The sequence below is a fragment of the Lampetra fluviatilis genome, chromosome 39, assembly GCF_964198595.1.
Source record: "Lampetra fluviatilis chromosome 39, kcLamFluv1.1, whole genome shotgun sequence".
NCBI classification, from domain to species: Eukaryota; Metazoa; Chordata; class Hyperoartia; order Petromyzontiformes; family Petromyzontidae; genus Lampetra; species Lampetra fluviatilis.
This window is the reverse complement of record NC_136313.1, coordinates 8,881,036-8,905,235: the sequence shown is the minus strand read 5'-3', so window position 1 is coordinate 8,905,235 and position 24,200 is coordinate 8,881,036. Positions and strand designations below refer to the sequence as shown.

Sequence of the window (24,200 nt, the reverse complement as noted above, 5' to 3'; positions counted from 1 at the left end):
CATCACACGGATGCTGCGAGGGTCTCGAAGAGGCAGGACGGCAGGGAGAGGGTCTTGACCGCCCGGAGGTTGAAGCCAAGAAACCGAAAATCGTCCAGGGCCCCCATTTTTTATTCCCCCTCACTTCAAAGGGCCGGGATGGCATTTGTCCCGCGCGACCAATCGTGCGCCTACCTGTGGTTACCGCCCCCTTGTTACCGCGTCCTTCCTCGAGTGCTGCGGCGGCGGCCACCCATTGTCCCTCGTTGCCCATTGTCTGGAAGGGCTCATGCGCTTTTACTTGCTTAATATTCTGCCCTCCGTCCTCCCCCCAATGTTGTAACTCATTCCGGTTGGCCCAGGGAATCTTTTCTTTCTGCGCCCATACAATTTTAAGCCAATTTTAGGGGCATCGCAATGTAACCTGTCCTGCGAGGGTCGGCCAATCTCCTGGCACCGGGAAACCGTGGGACTCTCCCTCTAGGGGCCCTTCGGATCAAGACCCGATGTGCCAGGTAATCCCCCGCCAGGACACTACGTGGGTGCGCTGCATGTGGGTGTGTTTAGTGCGGGGGCCGGGAGGGAATCGCGGCGCTTGCGGAGTTGCTCCGCGGTCGTGGCACCACATATGCTCCTGTGCCGCCCACAGGACCAACTCATATAGCGGACGAATCACTGTGGGACCCTGCAGCATATTCCGGTCTGGCAACAAAGACATGTTCGTGACGGCCCAGTCCTAATTCCATGGCATAGGAATTCGGACTCCAGGATGTGGAAGTCACTCCTGATTTGGAATTAGGACTCCAGAGTATGGTTTTGAGACTCCCTGCAATGGAATTGAGACTTTCAAGGTTTGCAAGTCAGATGCCTCAAAAGGCAACATGGTACAGTACATAAATGTTCCCTATACCATATGAGTAGAATGGTACATGACTCAAGTCTGTAGAATGTAAGGTTCTGGAGATATTTCGAGAAAAATGTTACCAGTAAGGTGTTACTGTAACGCGTGTCGTGTTGGCAGTGTAATTCTTCAGCCATTTTCACCACCCGGAACCCTCCTGTGGACCCACGGCAGACCCCCCAGGACGTCAGATCTCTCCAGACCCCAGAATCTGAACTCCTTCAGGTCTCACACCTCCCCACCCACCCCCCCCCCCCCCCCAAATTTGTATGAAACAAGACAAATAGATATGGTCACAACGTTTATTTAAAAATAAAAGTTTTATTGTTTCTTATTGTAAAACAGATGTATGTGGATGTCCATGTTCAGGCTGAGGGGTCTGTGTTGAGGCTGTACATCTGTTGAGGCTATGCGTCTGTGTAGAGACGACTGTGGGTCAGTGTTGAAACTGTGGTCAATGTACAGGTTGTAAGTATTGAGGCTATGCATCTGTGTTGGGCCCGTGGGTGTGTTGAGGCTGTTATTATGTTGAGGCTGTGCGTCTGTGTCGAGGCTGTCGATGCGAGCAGATTCGACTGAGGCTGTGCCTTCAGTAGAGGACACTATGGCAGTCGTGCCTGGAAGCCACGTAGCCATTACTACCCATTTTAATATTTCACAGATCTTTAAACATTTAACATAAAACTCTGGGACACAAAGCATTTGTGCATCTTTACAAAACACCAGTCACTTTAAATCTGGGTTGAAATTTTCATTGAAGTGTCCTTTACTTCACCTCCTCTGTGAGCACTCAGACCTCATCTGGGCCGAAATTCCCACAACGACAACGCCGAGAGAAACCCATCCACTCTGTCCTCCTTCACCCTTCCCTCCACCCATCCACTCTGCCCAATGGCAGTGGAAGCCAGCGTGGCACTCAGTAGTCAGTGGAGCCATGCGCAAGGTAATCCTTGCGGCCAATGTTGCTGACTTGCTTGGTCTGCAGGGCCTCCAGTTTCGGGCACTCCGTGATACGGTGACCCAAACCGCCGCAGAATGTGCAGCCACGCTCGCCTGCTCACATACGAGGATACACACGGGCAAGCACACACACGGACACACACCACACCGCACACACAACCGCACACACGGGCACACACACAGATGATGCCGGATGTAATTACCAGCGAAACGTTGTACTCAAAAATTGGAAATGTTGTGAATTCACTCAACACACCAGTGGGCTAAAGTAGTGAACTATTTGTCTTTTGTCAACGTGACACATATTTTACCGATTAGCCGTGTCGGGTGGTGGAGGGTTGCGACACATTTATAAATAACGCGATCTAACCCAACAAACCATTATTATGAGTATTAATTTTTGCATTGCCTTTGTGCTGTTTGCCTTTTGGCATTCACTGGTCTTGGCCAATGAGTTTAAAAGACAAATAAAGCATATTTCTTTGCATGGTTTAACACAAGCATGTGTGGTTAATGCAGACTTGATATAAAAGGTGTCGATTTGGTGTTTGAACATGTTAACACCTCCTGTATTATTGCCAGAAAGGGTAAAGCTTACAAAAACTAAAACTATTTTATTTACCAGTTAAAGCGCACTGAGTTATTAGCACTTTTTTAATTAGTGACCTGGGCACATATGATTGCTCATTGAAGTGACTTATCATGTGGAAAATTATAGTAGCAGCCAAGTAATCTAAACATGTCGATTCTAAATGTGCAGGGAAAAACCGGAAGACCCGGAGGAAAATCCACTCTAAATATACAACAGGTATCATCAGGGTTTTGATCAAACCCATGACCTCCTTCATACCAGACGTAGGAGATAACATCTAGCCACCACGGTGCCCCCCTATTCTTTCGTTCATCCCTATGACGCTCACCTCCGATGTCCAGCATCGACTCGTCGCCCGTCTGCAGCAGCTGCAGCACAGGCGGCACCTTCTGCTTGGCCTCCATGAGCAGAGCCTTGAGATCCATGAGCACCGACTCGTCTGTGGACATGCGTGTGGAGGTTGACGTGCATGTGGAGTGCCCAGTTAGTGGGAAGCGGTGGGGCAGCGATTAGCACTGCACTATGAACTCGGCCATGACCCAAGTTTCGATTCCTGCTTACAGCCATCAAGAACAGTGCCGATTATCTGAACTGGTCCTGGGCCTCCCCCAGATCGACTCAGCCTGAAATGAGCACCTGGTGCAGTGTGTAAACATTGCCACTGGGGAAACAAAGGTGGTCGGGCATGGTGTTGGCCCACCCCCTCCTGTGCCATTCCGGCCTTTATAGGTACTCGCTAACAGCACTTTACCCAACAGTTTAAGGCTAAACAGGAGATATTTTTACTTGGAGGTTGAGGTGAAGCAAAATGGCAACAGAGAATTGGGAATTAAGAGGTCGTCACAGGCCACACTCCGGGTTTGATTCTGTCTTGTTAATCACCATTTAACTGGTAGCCATTCTCAGAACCAGTAACCATTTCCAGCAGAACATTACCAATGAACGCAAGTATCAACATCCAAACAACACGTAAGACCCACGTCACCACATGCTGGCCAAGGAGCCTCTACTAAACAGATCTCTAGATTTTTGAGGAGCTCTTTAAAGTGTTCCGTCCACCTCTAAACTATCTCCGAAGTTGAGGTCAATTTTATGCCACCCTTCCTGAATACAGCCTGGGCCACGCCCCGTCGACCCCTCCTAAGGCTGGTTTGCCAGAATATCCTTTAGGCTGTCCGGGAGTCCCTCTCCATGGCCTCTCCAAACTCTTCTGACGCTCGGGCTTTCGCTTCTATGACTGCTGCAGCCGCCTGCTTGGCAAGCCGGTACCTCTCAATCGAGTCGGAGACCTTTTTCTGAGCTAAGCTCGGAAAGCCTCATCAACTTGACAGCTTCCCTCACCACTGGTGTCCACCAGCGGGTCCTAGGGTTTCCACCATGACAGGCACCAACTGCCTTCAGGCCACAGCTTTTCGCAGCTGCATCCCCAATCGAGGTCCTGAACATCGTCCACTTGGACTCAATGTCCACGACCTCCCCGGAAATTCAGGAGAAGTTTTCCTGGAGGTGAAAGTTGAAATCATTCTGCACTGGGTCTTCTGCCATAAGTACCCAGAAAACCAGTACTATTTGTTTGGGCCTTTCACATCTATCTGGTCGATGCCCCAAGGGTCAGATCCAACTTACTACCAAGTGGTGAGTTGACAGCTCTGCCCCTCTCTGTCCAAAACATACAGCCTTAGGTCCGATGATACAACTATAAAGTCAATCATTGACATTCGGCCCAAGGTGCTCTGGTACCAAGTACACTTATGAGCATCCTTGTGTTCGAACATGGTGTTTGTTATTGGCATTCTGTGACTAGCACAGAATTCCAATAACATCTCACCGTTCGGGTTCAGATCAAGGGGGGTCATTCCGCCCAATCACTCCTCTCCAGGTATTTCCATCATTTCCCACGTGAGCATTGAAGTCACCCAGTAAGACTATGGAGACGGTAGGCGACACTCTGTCGAGCACTGCAGCCACTGTCTCCGAGAAGGCCGAATACTTTAAACTGCTGTTTGGTGCAAAAGCATGGAGTTTTCCTTTATAAGACCCGAAGTCTCATTGAGGCGACCTTCTCATCCACTGAGACAAACTCCACCTGAACAGCACCCAGCCGGGGGTTTCTGAGCACTGGCGGAGCCAGTGGGGAGCGTGGGGTGGGACGTGCCCCCCCAATGATCTGATCGAAATTAGGGATTTCGATTGGATCATTGGGGTTTATTAGTAATAAATTGGCATTTTGCGACCCCCACTGCCACTGTGTAGCATATTATGTGCCAGGGACTCTATGAGATGATATGACAATAATGGGTCAGGGGAGATCAAAGGCAGCCATGGTCTGTGTGAGAGGAAAGGCCCGCATGTGGCTATAGGTAGGCTCACGATTGGGCGAGGCAGTATCACGTGACCCAGGTCCTTTGCAGTTGGAAATAAAAGGTGAGACCTGGGAACGAGGGGGCCATCTTGTCTCCTACTTCTTCACGGTGGACATCTCAGTCAGCCCCCCTCTCTTCGCCGCTCACAGCGTCTGTGCGAAACCAGCAACTGCAGCTACGAGGTACGACGGAGGACGCTTGGTCGACTAGGTGGATTGGCAGTGTTAGATAAGGTTTTTCTCGAAATACACTCTCGGGTCGTACCAACTAGACGGCTTACATTCAAGGATTCGCGCTCAAAATAAAGAGGGCAGACGGCATGGTGTCTCCAGTTTCTGTGTAAGTAGTGGATTGAGTGTGTGTGCGAGAATAGTCGGGAGGGGGCGACGCAGCATAACGCCCAGAGTTCACACATTCGCACACACGGTATAGCCCCGGGGTGGTGTTCGCAGCGGCGTGGGAGAGAGCAGCGAGCGAGGGCCTATGTATTTGTGGCGCATCCTGCGCCGAGCATTAGCGTTGTCTGCCGCGCGTTCATATCGAGCCTTTGTGCTGATGGTTGCGCGTCCCGTGCTAAGCTTTAGCGTTATCCGCTGCGGTTGCATCGTCAGTGATTTAACTCGATGAGCCGCGCCAAGGACGACGGAAGAACAATGCCCTCCCGTAGCGAGTGTAGTGCCAGGATGCCCCGTTACCCGCGCATTGTGCACAAAACGAGCACGCCGCCCCACACTGGAGTCGGACGAGGGAGCGTGGGGTCCACATTGTCCCACGAGGACAAAGTGGCGGACGGAGCCCGGGGCACCGGGACTCGCAGCTGGGCGACCCAGGCGCGCCCGGTTGAGGCGATATGGAGCCCCACAGATGCATGTTGAACATCTTTCACACCGTACGTAGCCCACCATGTTAACCAGTGCCATTACACCACCATGGCAGCTCCCTTTGTTTTTCACTTAAAAAGGTAACACTGATGTGTTTATTGCTCGAGACATTTCCAGATGCTCTGGACATTTAATAACCCAAGTTTGCATCCGGGATTTAGCCATCCAATGAAAAAACGACATCATATTAAATTGTGTTGCCATTTAATTGTGCATCGCGAGTACAATTTTAATGTGCCATTTTATTCAGGGACTGTGTGTTGTCTTGGTGTCGTCTGGGATGGTTTGGTTGTTTTGCTGCCTTGCCCAAACTTGCATTTAGTGTTAAACAAAAATCTGACATTTATATTAGTATTTAGTGGCTTGCTTACCTTTTTCTCTATTTTGCACTCCTTATGTTTTCTGCATTGTTTGTTGTTGGAACTTGCTGACCTACCCCTAATGGGCATTTGTGAAAAAGAGCTTCATAGCTCATCGGATTCCTTGAGTCCAAATAAAGATTCTGATCCTGAACTTTGCTGAATTCCAGGAATGGGAATTACAAACCTCAAGCACTTTGTGCAGGGCATATACAGGCTGTGTGCCTCATGAAAATAACAGGAAAATTAATTACTTCACAAGTAGTTATGTGATATCATCTACTAGGACCTGGGACATCATGTGACATCACAATGCTCACTTGGAGAGTTCTGAATGGACTTTTCCATGAGCAAGCACATATTAAGGCCATGACATTACACAAGGGGTTTGGGGATGTAGCCAGCATAAGAAGGGCTAACTCATTCTCCTCAAAGCTGATGTTTACATTCCACAACAGGGGCAAGTCCAGTAAAGGTTCCGATACCAGTTTTCATTGATATTGCCCATAGCCAGGAATCAACTGTAAGTCATTGTGTTCACACACGGACATACACACAGAGAACGAAAACAACAGCTGTCATTCGCCACGAAGTGGCGGTGACGTCAACACGGCGCCTGTGTCAGGTCAGGTGCACTGAGGTCATATGAAGGCTCGCCGACAGGTCACGGGACAGACTCAGGTGTCATGGGTCGACTGACTGTGCATGCAAATTTACACCCACGCACATGCGCCCACAGACCCACGAAGAGACACATGAAGAGACACACGAAGAAACACACAAAATACAGAGAAACACTTACCGCAGGACTTGTTAATGAAGGTGGTGGCGATACCCGTTTTGCCAGATCGCCCCGTACGGCCGATTCGGTGAACTGAATAAAGCACAGAAACACGCAAAACAGCCTCATCTACGACGACAATTTCATTTTACCAGATAAAGCCCACTGAGCTATTAACTCTTTTTTCAGAAGCTCAACAAAAAGTGGCTTATCGCATAGAAATTCATAGTAGCAACCAAATATTTTAAATGCATGATTCTAAATGTGAAGGGAAAAAAAGCAGGACCCTGAGAAAAATCCACGCGATCATGGGGAGAACGTGAAAACTTCAAATATATAGGTGTCGCCATGGTCGGGATCAAAGCCCATGATTTCTTGCATACCCGGCGAGGGAGATAACATCTAGCCACCTCGGCGCCCCCTGATTCCGATTTTGATACCGCTGGGTCACGTCACTGCCCCAAAGCGCACCGCTCAACTCGTTCTCTCCGCCATTCACCACAGGTGAAAGGTGAACAGGCGCTCCCCCGCTCGACCTACCGTAGTTCTCGATCTCCTCCGGCATGTCGTAGTTGATGACGTGCTGGATGTTGGGGAAGTCCAGACCCTTGGAGGCCACATCTGTGGCTACGAGGACGTCCTTCTTGCCCTCGCGAAACGATTCCATCGCCTTGGTCCGCTCCTCTTGGTCTGCATGGGGAGAGGGGACGGCCAACGGGAGGTTAAAGCAGCTGTCACAACAAAGGCCATAGCTTTTTTCCCATTCTGTTCGACCATGAAGGGTGTTAAAGCATCACAAGTCTGCTCTGGCTGCCTCATCAGCACCACCAGGAGGTCGTGAATTCGGTCACGACCCTGACGCCTGTATATTTGGAGTCTGCATGTTCTTCTCATGGTCGCGTATATTTTTCTTCGGGTCTTCCAGTTTTTCCCACCACATTTACAAACATGCGTTGAGAGTATTTGGCTGCTTTAAATTTCCACGTGATAATCCACTTTGCTGAGCTATCATTTGTGGCCAGGTGGCTTCTGAAAAAGAACTAATAGCTCGGTGGGGTTTACCCGGTAAAGAAAATTGTTTAGGTTTTTATCTTAACTCCGAAACTATTACGACAACTATACAAAGCACAATTTGGCCAGAGGTGAAATCCTGTTGTCGTATCTGGGGCACAGCAACTGTGTTGTTCATGCTAATGCAACGTCGTCACAGAGACATCACCTCTGATGGAGTTTCTCCCTATACCTTTAAAGTCTTTCTTATCGTTAACAAAGGTTGAGCATAGCCTCTGTGCTTGGTCATGACAGAAGAGCTGTGCGGAGTTAGTTTAATGAGCAGCGTTGTCTAACACCAAAGTGCACATGAAGTGCTAGAATTTGTGGCCAGGTCGCTTCTGAAATAAAATGGTTTAAAAAAGTTTAGCATGTAGTAAATGTGGATGGAAAAACCAGAGGACCCAGAGAAAGTCGACGCGACTAGAAAGAGAACATGCAAACTCCAAATATACAGGCATCAGGGTCAAGATCGAGCCCTCGGCCTCCTGAATACCAGGCGAGAGATAACATACTCTTTGATTCTTTCGGTAAAGTCACGTAGATAGAAAAATAAGTGATCTATTATTTTTCTACCTACGTGACCGAAAGAACCAAAGAGTATGGATTCCTGCAGTCACGAAAGCTTCAAATCAAGATTGAGAGACAACATCTTGCCACTGTGGCACCCCAGCCGCTCACAGCATGGGTCCAAAGGTCCAAAACGTCAAGCACCCAGCAATAAACAGCACCATCAAAGTTGGAAAGGATAAAAGTGAACACATTTCTCAAATTGGTGGGCAAACAGACAATGGGAGGAGAGAATTCAAAAAGTGAGCAGTACGAGGGAAGAAGCATAGGGTTGCGACCTGCAGTGTGGGCGATGTGATCGATAGCAGCACAGATCAGGGCGGTGAAGTATAATCAAATAACCCTGATGGCCCATACAGCGTGTGGAAGCGCTGACCCAGCAGTGGGATGACAAATGGACTGTACATTGTATGCAATGGATAAGTAGCTGTGAAGGCACTGGGCTTTTCACACTCACTCATTCATTAAAATGAGTGTGAATAGACCTGGGCTGTATGGATGTGCATCATGAATATTCTAACACTGTTCACCAATTAGCTCTTCAACAGTACAATCACCAGCCTCGTTGTGAAAACTATAAGTAACAAAATAAGTAAGTAGATTAAATATGCCTCCTTCACATGTCTGTCAACTCCATGTAACAAAAATAAGAGTATTTGACACATCATCAGTCACATGGCCTTCTGGATGTTGTAAATTTCTGACGTGCCACTAAGGGACATCTGTAAAAAAGAGCTTCATAGCTCGTCAAGATTCCTCCAGGATAGAGTTTCCCATTCTTGGGAGTGCATCATTTCAGCAATAATAGTTCAACGCGAGCAAACTCAGTCGAGATGTTATATCTCGCCTGGTATGCATCTTCTCTCTCCCTGGTGCCGCGTGGATTTTTGTTCGGGTACTCCAGTTTATTCCTACCCATTTAGAAACGTGTGTTTTAGATTATTTGGCTACTACTATAAATTTCCACATGATAAGCAACTTGGATGAGCTATCATTTGTGGCCATATTGCATCTGAAAAAGAGCTAGTAGGTCAGTTGGCTGAACCTGATAAATAAAAAATAGTTTAGATTAAGATTCTGATTCTGGTGAGTAGATCATTTCAGCAAAATATTGAGTTGAACAGAAGAAAACTTTGGATCGGCTTCAACATTCAGTGTCCCATCAGCAGTCAGGCAGTGGTCGTTACCTTTGCCTCCATGAATGGCGACTGCCTCCACACCCTTGAGCAGAAGGTACTCGTGGATAGCATCAACGTCCGCCTTCTTTTCAGCAAAGATCAGCACCTGCCAAGGGCAATAGGAGATGTGCGATTGTGCAATTAGCAGGCGGAGTCTGCTTACACTGATACACTGCTTCACATATACCAGGTCAAAGTCATCTTATCTTCATTTGCTATGTGCTAAGTGTTTCTGTGAGTTTGTGTTAAATGTGTGGGTTAGTGTTGAACCTGTGGGTTAGTGTTGAGCCTGTGGGTTAGTGTAGAGTTTGTAGGTTTCTATTGAGGCTGTGGGTGGGTGTTGATGCTGTGGGTCTGTGTTGAGGCTGTGGGTCTGTGTTGAGGCTGTGGGTCTGTGTTGAGGCTCGGGTTTGTGTTAAGTGTGTGGGTTCGTGTTGAGGCTGAGGGTTTGTGTCAAGGCTGTGGGTCTGTGTTATGTCTCTGCGCGAGCTGAACGAGTTGCAATGTGCGTACTGGGGGTGAAGATTTTTGTAGACACTCAAGTAGATAGACCATTTTGGCCTCCTCCTTCACGTATTCCACCTCCTGTGCGGGTACGGAGAGAGGCGAGAGAATGCACGTCAGCGCAAGTGTGGAGAAAAACATGGCAATCACACAGACCACATATTCCTACACCACATATCCATCCATGCGAACCAACGCATGCTAATACGGTGAAACAAATGCGAAATTATAACAATGCTGTGTACACATACCACCTACACACAAAGAGCCCCTATAAAGCCTTAACAGACTGTAGTATAAAGTTAAATTAGTGAGAACCTATGAAGGCAGGCACTGGTGTTGGCCATGAGCAGGAATCGAACTCGGGTCACCGGGTTCAGTGTACTGCACTAACCTCTGCGCCTCTGAAACCACACACACACACACTAGCGTGCTGCGCTATGAACCCGGCGACCCAAGTTCGATTTCCACTCATGGCCAACACTACTGACGATTATCTAAACCGGTCCTGGGCTTCCCCTAGGTCGACTTAACCTTAAATGAGAACCTGGTGCTGTATGTAAAGATCGCCACTGGGGAAAGGCGGCCGGGCGTGGTGCTGGCCACTAACCCCCTGGTTTGCCGTGCCTGCCTTTATAGGTGCACGCTAACAGTACTTGTCCCATGAGTCTAGTCGGGTTAGAAGGGAGATCTTGGTGGAAAATGCCTACACACACATACACTCTTACACAATATTTGTTATACCCAAATACATTTACACCCATACCAAATACACCTGCACTCACACCCCAATACCCCTACACTCGCTCACACCTATACGCACCTACGTACTCATCCTCACCTGGATGACGTCTAAGCTGGCCGCGCCCGCACGCCCGACATTGATGGTGACTGGCAACACGAGTGCACTGCGCGCAAAGTTCTGGATCTTCTTGGGCATCGTAGCGCTGAAAAGGAGGGTCTGCCTCTGGCCCTGTTGGCAGTAAATCACAGAGACACAAAGGAACCACTCAATACGGCACAATACTAACAACACAGGGACCACTCAATACAATATAGCACGATACAAACTACGTCAGGGTTCACATTCGACAAATACAATAATTACCTGCCAATGACTCAATTAGGATCAGATTTTGCAATCATCGCTCCCTACTGAGACTAATGCCCCAGGTCACTGTGACAAATGAGACTCATCCTGGTCTCTTGAGTTATCACCTGGGTAAACAAAATAAATGACAAAAAAAAACCCAAAACAACAAAGCACAATTGCTCACAATATTTATTCGTTTGTTTCTCAATCCACTTGTCCTGATGAGGGTCACGGCGGCAGCATATTGAGGAGGGCGGTCCAGACCTCCCTTTCCCTGGTGACGGACTCTAGCTCTTCCTGGGGAATTCCCAGGCGTTCCCAGGCCAGCCGAGCAACATAGTCCCACCAGCATGTCCTGGGCCGGCCCTGGGGTCTTTGCCCATTGGGACGTGCTGCCCGGTAAAGTTCCAGGGGGAGTCTACCGGGGGCATCCTTACCAGGTGCCAAAACTACCTCAAATGGCTCCTCTCGTTTCGGAGGAGCAGCGGCTCGACTCCGAGATTCTCCAAGATTACCGAGCTCCTCACCCGATCACGGAGAGTGAGCCCAGCAACCCTGCGGAGAAACCTCATTTCGGCTCCTTGTACCCAGAATCTCATCCTTTCAGTCATTACCCAAAGCTCATGACCATAGGTGAGGGTGGGAATGTAAATCGACCTGTAAACCGAGAACTCTGTTCGAGAACTCAGCTCCCGCTTCACCACCACGGAACAGTACAGCGTCCGCATCACTCCGGACGCCGCACCGATCCGCCGGCTGATCTCCCGCTCCCACTTACAATCACTCGCGAAAGAGACCCCGAGGTGTTTAAACTCCTCCACTAAGGGCAGCTGTTGATCTCAGATTTGGAGGTGCTGATCCTCATCCCAGCCGCTTCACACTCGGCATCAAACCGTTCAAGTGCACACTGGAGATCACAGACTGACTAGGCAAAGAGGACTACGTCATCTGCAAAAAGCAGCGACACCACCTCCATGCCCACATACCGGATACTCTCCATACCTCGGCTGCGCCTTGATATCCTATCCATGAAAATCACAAATAGTAGAGACAAGACGCACCCTTGGCAGAGTCCAACACCCATAGTGAACGACTTTGATTTAACACCAAGAATACGGACAGAGCTCTCACTTCGGAAATAGAGGGACTGGATAGCACACAAAAACGGCACCGATAGTCTGTCCGAGACCATCCCTCTCCCTGCCATACTGGCATCACACCCACCCCTCACCCTTCGTCCTGCGGATGATGGGTCCACAGGACTGTTCACAATATATCACAACATAATACATCTAAAAACAAATGAATGTATGTACATGTGGGCTCGTGGTTGAGTGAACAGGTTAGAAGCATTCAGGATGACCTGCCTATGATCCATCCTGTGTTTCATTAGACTGGATTGTGCAAAGAGCTCATAAATACATTAAAGATCTGGACACGGTCCGATTGGTGAGCTCCTCTGGCAAGCAAGGCTGCATTGGCTGGGTCATATAGCCCGCAATGCCCAGCTACCGTATGCCCAAACAGCTTTTGTTTGACCAGATAGAGGGGGCTAAACGGCCACGGCATGGGCTAGCAAAGATATGGTGGTGCATCTGCCAGTAATCTCAATCAGTAAATCAATGACACCTAGATCTGTTCCCTGACCACCTGCCATCAAGCCTTCGTCACTTCACGTTGCTTTAAAGTGCACATATTCTGGCACAAGCACCATGGTGACATCACCGCCACTTAGTGGCGAATGGTGGTTGTTGTTGTTAACTGAATAGGCAGACTAATGAAAGTGTGTGCATGTGGACGACTGGGTAAACGCACCCTAAAGTAAGAGAAGATGGTTCGGATGTCTTCCTCAAAGCCCATGTCGATCATGCGGTCAGCCTCGTCCAGCGCCAGGTAGCGGCACACGTCAAGGCCCAGCATGCGCTTCTGCAGGAGATCCATGAGGCGGCCAGGGGTGGCCACCATCATGTGCACCCCCCTGCACAACCACCAGCCACCAACAGCCAGTCAACAACAATCATAACAGACTGCAACAACTGCTGGACGAGTGGGTTTCTGTGTGATTAAATATGTGAGCGAGTGAGAAGTTGTGTGTGCAGTTGAGTAAATGGATTCTCGAGTAGGGGAGCAGTAGTGTAGCGGTTAGCGCAATACGCTACGAACCCCGTGGCCCAAGTTTGATTCCTGCTGACGACCACCAACACCAGTGACGATTATCTGAACCGGTCCTGGGCCTCCCCTTAGTCAACTAAGCCTCAAATGATTACATGGTGCAGTGTGTAAACATTGCCACTAGGGAGACAAAGGCGGCCGGACATGGTGCTGATTTTATTATTCGCACAAAAAAGACAAGTGAAAGACAAACAGTGAAAATAAAAAAACAAGGTAAAAAGGTGTGCAGGTGAGGTTGAAAACCCAAGAGAGCTTATATGAAAACCACACCAAAAAAAAAGAACAATGCATACACCCACACTCTCGTGTGCCGAGGTGGCCTTCATAGGTAGTCGCTAACAGCACTTGCACCAATATTCTGCTGAGGCTATATGGGGTATCTTTGCCTTTTTGTCGAGTAGGCAGGTGAGCAAGAGGGTAAGCGAGTGAACAAACTAGTGAGTGAGTGAGCAATTTAGTAGGTTGAGTGACTGAATGGGCGAGAGAGTGAAGGGGTTGGTTAAGTGGTTGAATGAGTGAGTGAACAAGCGAGCAAACTGGTGAGCTGGCGGTTAAATAAGCGATCAGCTGAGTGGGTAATTGGTCAAAGTTATGACAGGTTGAAAATACAGTATATAAGAGGGCACACTACAAAACCACACAGGGACCTTTAATACAATGCAGGTATCCCTCGATTTATGAAAGGGAAGAATAAAAAAAAAACGTGTTAAATGAAATGTCTTAAATCGGAATATATTTTCCCATTAATTTAATACCAAAAATTAGGGATGTGTTTGGAAAGTAATTCCCACTCTACTCCTAACCTAAAAATATACACCTATATCACTATTCACAATCCCCCTAAAATCATAACATAAATATTAAAACGATTGAATAATAATAAATATAAAACTAAAATAATTATTGACCAAAAGATCAGCATGTTGGAATGACTGGAAAGGTGATGTGGCATCAAAACTGTTCCACTGTAGGGATACTATGACGCTATCGTAAACCGAACGTTCGTAAATAAAGGGATACCTGTGTAGAGGTGTAATTGTGTATGGGAGCGGATGGCCAACAAACACAAGGGGCGTGGTTAGGGCCGTACACATAGGAGGTGGCCACACCGACGTCCGCACCTGCATCCCCCACGGGCCCCTCCCGGGGGGGCCGAGGACTATAAAAGGTGGTGAGCCGGAGGGCTCGAGGTCGAAGTATCAGCTTTAACCAGCGAAGACGGAAGACCAGCTAGAATAGGCCCCGGAGCTTCCCTGGCTCGCTGTCCTTGTAAGGGCTGACCAGGGCTAGCCGGTGGCGTGGCCCCGAGAGCCCAGACTGACGAGCAGGTCTGGGGACTCAGGGTGCCGGATCCCAGCTTGACCAGGGCTGGGACAGGTAGCCTCCCTTAGCTCCCTAGTGGAGGACTTGGGCTTAGGTTAGCGGGGCTTAGATGTCGTGTCTCCCTGTTAGCCGAGTAAGGGGACGTTACCCCTTAGGTCCTGTGTATACTCGTTAACTGTATACAAGTTGTGTTAATAAATAAGTGTGCCTCCGATCCCGTCGTCAAGCCTCCTGAGTACTTACTACACCTGTACGGTCAAGCAATCATGAGTGATCGTTTGAGCTAAGAGGCCGTTGAGTGGGCGACACGGCGATCGTGTAGGCAGGGGTTATGGCGAGCGGAAGAACAATCGGTTGAGCGAGCAGATCGGTAGGTAGGCTAGTGCGAGCCAGCGAGCGAAAGGGTGCGTGACTGAGCAGTAGGCACTGACCGGTGGATCTCCTCCAGCTGCTCCTTGACGGACGTGCCGCCTATGCAGAGGGCAGAGCGCAGGGCCGGGAAGCCGTCGTCCTGCAGGCACTGCGAGTAGTGCACCAGGATTGAGTGCGTCTGTCGAGCGAGCTCACGCTGAGGGTGGGGAAAAAGAGGGGTGAGGAGAGGGATTATGGGGAGGAGGACTAACAAAGAGAAATCAAGAGTGTGGGCTGTGATTGTGTATGTGGTTGTCTGCATGTGCAGTCGCGGTAGTGCAGCAGTTAGCGCACTGCGCTAAGAATCTGGCGGCCCAAGTTCAATTCCCGCTCACGGCCAACACCAGTGACGATTATTTGAACCAGTCCTGGGCCTCCCCTAGGTCGACTCAGCCTAAAATTAGTACCTGTTGCGGTGTAAACATCACCACTAGGGAGACAAAGGCTACCGGGCGTGGTGCTGGCCACCCACCCTCTCGTGTGCCATTCCTTCAAAGGTGCTCGCTAACAGCACTTTCTCCCACAATCTGTTATGGCTATACGGGGGTCTTTGTTTTGTATCTTTGCTGTGCATTGGGTCTATGGGGGGCGGTGGCACAGTGGTTAGAATGCTGTGCTACGAACCGGACGACCCGAGTTCGATTCCCGCTCACGGCAAAAAAGTGACGATTATCTGAACCGGTACTGGGCCTCCCCGAGGTCGACTCAGTTTCAAATGAGTACCCAGTGCGATATGTAAACATCGTCATTCAGAAGACAAAGGCGCCTGGGAATTCCGCGGCCACCCACCCCCTGGTGTGCCGTGCTCGCTAATAGCACTTATCCCAACAGTCTGTTGAGGCTATACGGGGATCTTTATCTTTGCTAGTGTCAGTGCAAGTGCCAGTTTCAATGCTCGTGTCAGTGCAAGTGCCAGTGCTCGCATCAGAGCAAGTGTCAGAGTCTCAGTGCCTTCACTCACGGATGGGCAGATGATGAGCCCATAGGGCCCCTCGTTTTTCAGGAAGGGCAGCCTCTTCTCTTGCTCGGCGCAGAACATGATGATGGGCAGCGTAAACACGAGTGTTTTGCCTGAACCCGTGAAGGCAATTCCGATCATATCCCTCCCAGAGAGGCTGGCAATAGACAAAGGGTGGGCGAGTCATTAAGACGGGGGTGTGTGTGATCACAAGTGACAATTATCTGAATTGGTTATTTGGCCTCCCCTAGGTATATTCAGCCTCAAATTAGTTCCTGGTGCAATGTGTAAATATCGCCACTGGGGAGACAAAGGCGGTCGGGTGTGTTGCTGGCCACCCACCAAACTCGTGTGCCGTATCGGCCCTCATAGGTGCTACACGCTATCAGCACATGCTCCAACAGTCTGTTAAGGCAATACTGGGGGATCTTTGTATTTAATGGGCGGATGGATGATGCATCATCATCACCACTATCATTGTCACCATCCTTCTTTAAGTTAACAAGCAGCATTACTTCTCTCTGGTTTTGGTCATAACATGGATTCAGGAACCAATGCAAGGCACTTAAGATATCTGGCTTGTGCTTCTTTCCGAGGGAGACACTCACACAGTGGGTAGGCCCTGGATCTGGATGGGAGTCGGTTTCACGATGCCTTTCCTCTTGAGGCCCCGCACGATTGCTGTGGGATGGTATCATTATCATCATTATTATTGTAGTCATCATCATCAGTGAGAAGAGTGGCTGAATACATTAACTGATTATTGGGCGAGTCAACGAATGTGTGGATAAGTGAGTTTGTGGATGAGTAAGCGAACAAACAAGTGGCTGACTGTCTGAGTAAAAACCCCCACAGATTGTATGATTTACCAAGTGAGTCGTGTGCCTGACTCAACAACAACTATCATTCACCATTAAGTGACTGTGACGTCACCACAGCACCTGTGCCATGCTAGATGCACTTTGAGGCCACGTGAAGTGTCAAATGCCCGCTGGCAGGTCATGGAATAGACCCAGGTGCCATGTGCCGACTGAATGAGATGACTGGCAGATGCATCAACTGTGCTCTTCACTGTGCCAACTCCGCATTTTAACCGCCCGGCACTCCGCTCGTTGTTGTGAGCGTTGCTCCTCTGCCCTCCGTTGTTGCTGGAGGCCAAATGCCTCCAACTCACCAGCAGCATCCTTCATTAGCCTCCTTCAGAAACCGATCTTGACATGGCTGGGACCAATTATCGGCAAGTCCAATACACTCCACATCCTTCTGTACCACACCAGTCCATCTCGTCTCTAGCCTGTGCCATGCCTATTTAGCCCCCTCTATCCAGCTAAACAGAAGCTACTTGGGCATGCAGTGGCTGGGCATCCAGGCTACATGACTCACTCAACTGCTGGCTCCCTGTTCTACTGGTGAGTGACGGCAAACAGTACCTGGAGGAAACTTCATGTCTCTGAAGCTCTTGAGGGGCATGGGGAGCTCCTCCCCTTCCACCAGGATGTGCCATTTGCGCCTCACGCGCCCGTGCCGCTCCTCTGGCATGTTCACCACGCGGCGGGGGGCTCTCCACCTGGGTCATTCGACAACAGTCGGTCATTCGTTTAAAACAATCGGTCATTCAGCAGCAATCAGTCATTCAATAAATTAGTCATTCAACAGGAATCGGTCATTCAACAACAACCGGTCATTAAATAAAAATCGATCATTCAATAACAACCGGTCATTCAACAGTAATCGGTCATTCAACAGCAGTTGGTCATCCAACAGCAATCGTTTATTCAACAACAATCAGTTATTGAACAACAGCCAATCGTCACCATTTGCTACTAAGTGGCAGTGATATCATCACGGTGCTTGCACCAGGCTAAGAGGACTTGGAACCTATCAGATAAAGTGTGGAACACTTGCTGGCAGGTCACAGGACAGACCCAAGTGTTATGGGTTGACCGACTTGGATGACTGGCAGATACACCACCTCTGCACCACACTGCCACCTTAGTTCACGCGGTAATTCGATTTCGTCAATCGAAAATTTTCCATATTTTGTCAATTGCATTTACACGAAATTTCATAAACCGAACATTCATAAATTGAGGCATAACTGTACCCCTACTCAGTTTACTAAAAAATACACGCAAATACACACACACACACAAGTCCAACCAGGTGACACTTTATAGCGTTGGGACAAGTGCTGTTGGTGAGCACTTTTGTCTGCCTTCATCCAGCAGTGGAGGAACCAAGACTGGTGATGACGATATCTCACTCACCCAGACTTGCAGGCCCTGGTATAAGTGATGCCCTTAGCCATTTCCTTCACCGACATCAACGCTGCAATGACACCAACATCAATATCAGCGCTGGACGAAACATCCCTGTACCAATGCCACTTACGCCATCACTTTCTTACTCCTGCTAGACATTGGGACTTGAACAATATCGACACCAGACTTTCAAGGACTACTTTACAGTCTCATCCCCACCACCTTATGGCTTTAGGGGCGCAGCAGCGGCGACATGTTATTTCCCTCGCCTGGTATGCAGTAGGTCGTGGGTTCGATTCTGACTCTGACGCCTGTTGCATATTTGGAGTTTGCATGTCTCTCTCCCTGTGGCCACGTGGAATTTTCTCCGGGTCCTCCTCCGGTTTTTATTTCCACATTTAGAAACATGCATTTAGAATATTTGGCTGCTATAAACTTCAACATGATAAGCAACTTCTTTGAGCTATCATTAGTAGCCAGGTCACTAAGGAAAACGAGCTAATAGCTCAGCAGGTTTTACCTGGTAAAATAAAAGATTACTGTAGTTTTAAAATAAAAGTTTTGTTTAGGAAAGGTCATGCAAAGAGTTTAGCATGTGCAGCCACATTGCCAAACACTGCCAAGTGCTGTGACGCCCCAGCCAAGGCTCTGGATACTAAACCTGCATTAGTGAAAACCAGTCTCTTACTAGTCCAGGGGCCAGCAACCTGCGATTCGGGAGCCCCATGTGGCTTTTAGCGGCCCCCTTGCAGCTCTTTGGCTGCCCCTTTGTGGGCAGCAGTTTTTGTACTTAAATCTTAAGCATAATATAACATTTTAGATAACTGATCAAATATGGCAGGGAATGGGTCACTATGGAATGTCTTGGTGACGACAAAATGAACAGTTAAAAAATAATAATTAAGGGGGGGAAAAACGAAATATACGCAGTTTATTCCATCACCTATTTGGTTTCAGGCAGCATTTGTTTGTTATCTGCTGTATACCTACTATGTTTGTGGATGTGTACAACTAGATTAAATTATAATTATTAACACAAATGAATCAACATGGTATTTTAGTTACCTTTTCCCTCTGCAACGCTCTCCAAAATCTTCTTTTCCTCCTCCAGCATCTTCTCCTTGGCAGACTCCTTACGAGCTGCAAATGGGGGGGGGGGACACGAAGGGGGATCCAGTCAGTGACTGATAACACAGATGAGGGGACACTAAGGGGTCTCTCCACACTGTGACAGATAATACAGACGGGAGGATACAAGTGGGGCTCCAGTGTATGACCAAATTATACAGACGGGGGACACGAGGAGGGCTCCAGATTGTGACCGTGTATGCAGTATATAATAGTGCAGTGTATAGTGTATGCCATATAGATGAGTGTAGTGTACAGGTGTGTCTGGCTTAACGAGCGTTCTTTCTACGAGAATTCGCTCTCACAAGCAGTTTGAATTTAGACCCATTTGTTTCGCAAAACGAGCAAAATGTTCCCTTATCGAGCTGAGACTGATCAATAAATATGCATCCCATGGCGGCAGGGGGTGCACTGTGGCCTGCAGCTGTTTCTTTAGCAGCACTCCTGTGCTAAGTGCACGCGTTTGGTTATGTTGGGGAAGGGGGCCTCGTGGTGGCACTGTAATGGACGGGTGGCAGGAGGGGTGGATGGGTATGGGGAGCGGTGGTGTAATGGTTAGCGTGCGGCGCTTTGAATCTGGCGACCCGTGTTCGATTCCCGCTCACGGCCAACACCAGTGACGATTATCTGAACTCGTCCTGGGCCTCCCCTAGGTCGACTCGGCCTCGAATGACGACCTGGTGCGATGAATAAACATCGCCACTAGGGAGACAAAGGCGGCCAGGCGTGGTGCTGGCCAACCACCCCTCGTGTGCCACACCGGCCTTCATAGATGCTCGATAACAGCACTTTCCCCAACAGTCTGTATCAACTATAAGGGGAATCTTACACTGTGGTTTTTCATGTGTTGTGTTACATTTTATGTTTTATTACTTTATTTTAAAAAATTTAATTGTACTTCTCACGTAAAAAAGTGGATAATTTTGTTTCTGAAACGTTGTTCAGCTTTTAACATGGGAGTCAATGAAAAAACAAAGATCGTTTAACAAGTTTTCGCTTAGCGAGCAAACGTATCTCGCTCGTTAAGTGAGACATGCCTATATAGTGTATAGACTATTGTCGTGTGTAGTGTATAGAATAGTGTAGTGTGTCGTGTATAGGCTAGTGTAGTGTAGAGACTAGTATAGTGTACAGACTAGTGTAGTATATAGTGTATAGACGAGTGTGTGTACCCTCTGCACGCTCCTTCAGCTGCTGGTGCTGGTCCAGGAGGCTGATGTTGGACCGTGGGCCGGCCGGCTCGTCCTCCTCGCTCGCGCCTCCCTCCCCAGCCTCCCCCTCCCCCATGCCGCCCCTTCCCCGTCCATACTGCACCTGCTTGAGCAGCCGCAACATCTGACATACACAGACCGTATAGCCTGTAACAAGACTGCAAGTTCGAAGATTTCGTGACTGCAGGAATTACTCCTTGATTTTTTCGGTAAAGTCACGTAGAAAAGAAAAAAAATTCGATTTGATTTTCTACTTGACTTTACCGAAAGAACCAAAGAGTAAGACTGCAAGTGGTGTGAGCGAGAAGAACCTATAAAGGCCAGTACGGCACATGAGGGTGGGTGGCCAACACCACGCCTGGCTGCTTTTGTTTCCCTAGTGCTGATGTTTACACACCATACCAGGTCCTCATTCAAGGCTGAGTTGATCTAGGGGAAGCCCAGGACTGGTTCAGATATTCGTCACCAATATTACAACGCACTCTCAGCCCTCAAGCCACTGATGCTCATGCACAGAGAAACATTGGTTGGGGTGGGGACACGATGATGACGGGACAGAACCTGCTGCTTCTTGCGCTCCTTGACTGGCACGTATGGCACGTAGTCGTCATCTTCATCTGAAGAGGCCTCTCTGTGCTCAGAAGTCCGGGCACGCTGGAATGGACAGCATCATTAGCATCATTAGCATCATTAGCATCTTCGACATCAGCAGCAGCAACAGCGTTATTATAATCTACAGCATAATTACAGCATCATCAGCAGCATGGCTATGAAAATCATCAGCATCATCACCACCATCATTATCAGTAGCATCAACATCATCAGCAGCCGTATCATCATCATTCACAGCTATTCGTTGAATTTTCCCGATTCAGGACTGCGATTCAATTAAAGACTCAATTCACTTTGTCTCAGTTTCATCGTCTCATTGGGATTGATTCTCGTTTTTTCAGTATTTTTTACAGTTGTTTGCTTCATTAGCATAACAGTTGCATACATTTTCCATCACCTGCAGCAACATCAATAACAGCATCACCACTCCGTCATCAAAATAATAATACCACAATCACCCCCATTGATTGCTAATACCTTCCCTCCTGTCACCTAACTACAACACCACTTTTAATAACCCCACTCTTTATATTAACCACTATCATCTTATGTACAATTTAATAATTATTGTAAAGAGCCTTGGAGAAAAGACGTTCAGTAAACAACACGCGTGAAGACGCGTCATCGTAATGAGCCACTACACGATGCTGGAAGTCTACGCCTCTTTCTTCCTCCAGCTGCCACTCACTCCATCGCTAACTATCGACAAATCCATGACCCATTCTCCTCTTCATATATTTTACAATACAGCACTCACTGATGCACTTCCAACTGCTGTTCATTACTAAGTGGCGGCGACATCACCAAAGCACCTGTGCAATGCCAGATGCATTTTGAGGCCACGTGAAGTGTCAAATGTCGGCTGGCAGGTCATGGAACAGACCCACGTGCCATGGGTTGACCGACTGAAATGACTGGCAGATGCACCAGCCGTGCTCTCCACAACCCACTCACCCACCAACTTCACTCTCTCACCACACTGCAGGTCACAGCAGCCTACTCACCCACCAAATTTACTCTCTCACCACACTGCAGGTCACAACAACACACTCACCCACCAAACTCACCACACTGCAGGTCACAACAACACACTCACCCACCAAACTCACCACACTGCAGGTCACAACAACACACTCACCCACCAAATTTACTCTCTCACCACAGTGCAGGTCACAACAACACACTCACCCACCAAACTCACCACACTGCAGGTCACAACAACACACTCACCCACCAAACTCACCACACTGCAGGTCACAACAACACACTCACCCACCAAACTCACCACACTGCAGGTCACAACAACACACTCACCCACCAAACTCACCACACTGCAGGTCACAACAACACACTCACCCACCAAACTCACCACACTGCAGGTCACAACAACACACTCACCCACCAAATTCACCCATCTACCACACTGCAGGTCACAACAACACACTCACTCACCAAACTCACCACACTGCAGGTCACAACAACAAACTCACTCACCAAACTCACCACACTGCAGGTCACAAAAACACACTCACTCACCAAACTCACCACACTGCAGGTCACAACAATACACTCACCCACTAAACTCACTACACTGCAAGTCACAACAACACACTCACCCACCAAACTCACCACACTGCAAGTCACAACAACACACCCACCCACCAAACTCACCATCTCACCACACTGCAGGTCACATCAACCCACTCACCCACGAAAATCACCACACTGCAGGTCACAATAACACACTCATCCACCAAACTCACCACACTGCAGGTCACAACAACACACCCACTCACCACACTGCAGGTCACACCAACACTCACCCACCAAACTCACCACACTGCAGGTCACACCAACACTCACCCACCAAACTCACCACACTGCAGGTCACAACAACACACTCACCCACCAAACTCACCACACTGCAGGTCACAACAACACACTCACCCACCAAACTCACCACACTGCAGGTCACAACAACACACTCACCCACCAAACTCACCACACTGCAGGTCACAACAACACACTCAAGCACCAAACTCACCACACTGCAGGTCACAACAACACACTCACCCACCAAACTCACCACACTGCAGTTCACAATACAATGTACTCCCACTCAAAACTGGTCACCTCACTTCTCTGCTTCTTCCCTTGCACTGCTCCACTTTAGCATTAACTTCCATCATTTATTTTCCCAATCCCTGACAGACCTTACTTCCGTTAACATTTTAACTATTATAATTGCTCGGATACAGTACAGTATACATAAACACACGCAGGCCCAGTCACGGCCCACTAGGCCTAGGCAAGCCCGCTCCTCGCCTGCACGCCACGCCGACGCGGGTCCGTGTGAGAGGGCGGCCGCGTCACCTTCACAGGGGCCTCGTCCCTCTCGTCGCTGCGCTCCCGCCGCCACGACACGCGCAGCTTGGCCTCCACGTCCATAGTCACCACAACAACTAACAGCAGCGCGGCCCGAGCTCCACCAGCAGCCACCAAGACGACGACAGCAGCCTCGGCACCGCCCACCCCGAGCTACAACAACGCCCCCCCACCCCACCCCGAGCTACAACAGCGTCCCCAACTGGCGCGACCCGAGTGCGTCACTTGAGCCTGTGCGTAACTTGTGTGTCGTGTGTGTGTAACGTGAGTGTTGTGTGCGTAACTTGTGTGTCGTGTGCGTAACTTGTGTGTGTAACTTGTGTGTTGTGTGCGTAACTTGTGTGTTGTGTGCGTAACTTGTGTGTTGTGTGCGTAACTTGTGTGTTGTGTGTGTAACTTGAGTGTTGTGTGCGTAACTTGTGTGTTGTGTGCGTAACTTGTGTGTTGAGTGCGTAATTTGTGTGTTGTGTGCGTAACTTGTGTGTTGTGTGCGTAACTTGTGTGTTGTGTGCGTAACTTGTGTGTTGT

At 48.8% G+C, this 24,200-nt stretch overlaps 1 protein-coding gene across 2 annotated transcripts; it reads right to left on the bottom strand.

The window, feature by feature from the left end:
* Positions 1 to 1,168: 1,168 nt before the first annotated feature.
* DDX41 (DEAD-box helicase 41) lies at positions 1,169 to 23,819 on the bottom strand. Of its 2 annotated transcripts, none has more exons than XM_078874658.1 (17): positions 23,661 to 23,819; positions 21,237 to 21,329; positions 20,637 to 20,799; positions 19,402 to 19,476; positions 18,343 to 18,403; positions 17,506 to 17,642; positions 16,684 to 16,756; positions 16,079 to 16,232; positions 15,138 to 15,274; positions 13,027 to 13,189; positions 10,960 to 11,091; positions 10,128 to 10,199; positions 9,624 to 9,720; positions 7,357 to 7,506; positions 6,838 to 6,909; positions 2,761 to 2,871; positions 1,169 to 1,936 (listed from the first exon to the last, which is right to left on the bottom strand). In XM_078874658.1, the coding sequence occupies exons 1-17, from the start codon at positions 23,733 to 23,735 to the stop codon at positions 1,797 to 1,799; spliced, it is 1,905 nt and encodes a 634-aa protein (XP_078730784.1). In that variant the 5' UTR covers positions 23,736 to 23,819; the 3' UTR covers positions 1,169 to 1,796. The 2 variants fall into 2 exon arrangements, with proteins under 2 accessions (XP_078730784.1, XP_078730785.1); XM_078874659.1 differs by having other exon boundaries at positions 1,169 to 1,933.
* Between the last annotated feature and the right edge of the window lie 381 nt (positions 23,820 to 24,200).

Bases quoted from the DNA above. Each gene is read 5' to 3' on its own strand.
- DDX41 (XM_078874658.1), bottom strand. From the start codon at position 23,735: ATGGACGTGGAGGCCAAGCTGCGCGTGTCGTGGCGGCGGGAGCGCAGC. The intron at 16,757-17,505 runs GTACTGTTTGCC...ACCATCCCACAG, and splicing joins AGACATGAAGTTTCCTCCAG to CAATCGTGCGGGGCCTCAAG. The intron at 10,200-10,959 runs GTGAGGATGAGT...GTACCCGCACAG, and splicing joins CCAGCTTAGACGTCATCCAG to GAGGTGGAATACGTGAAGGA.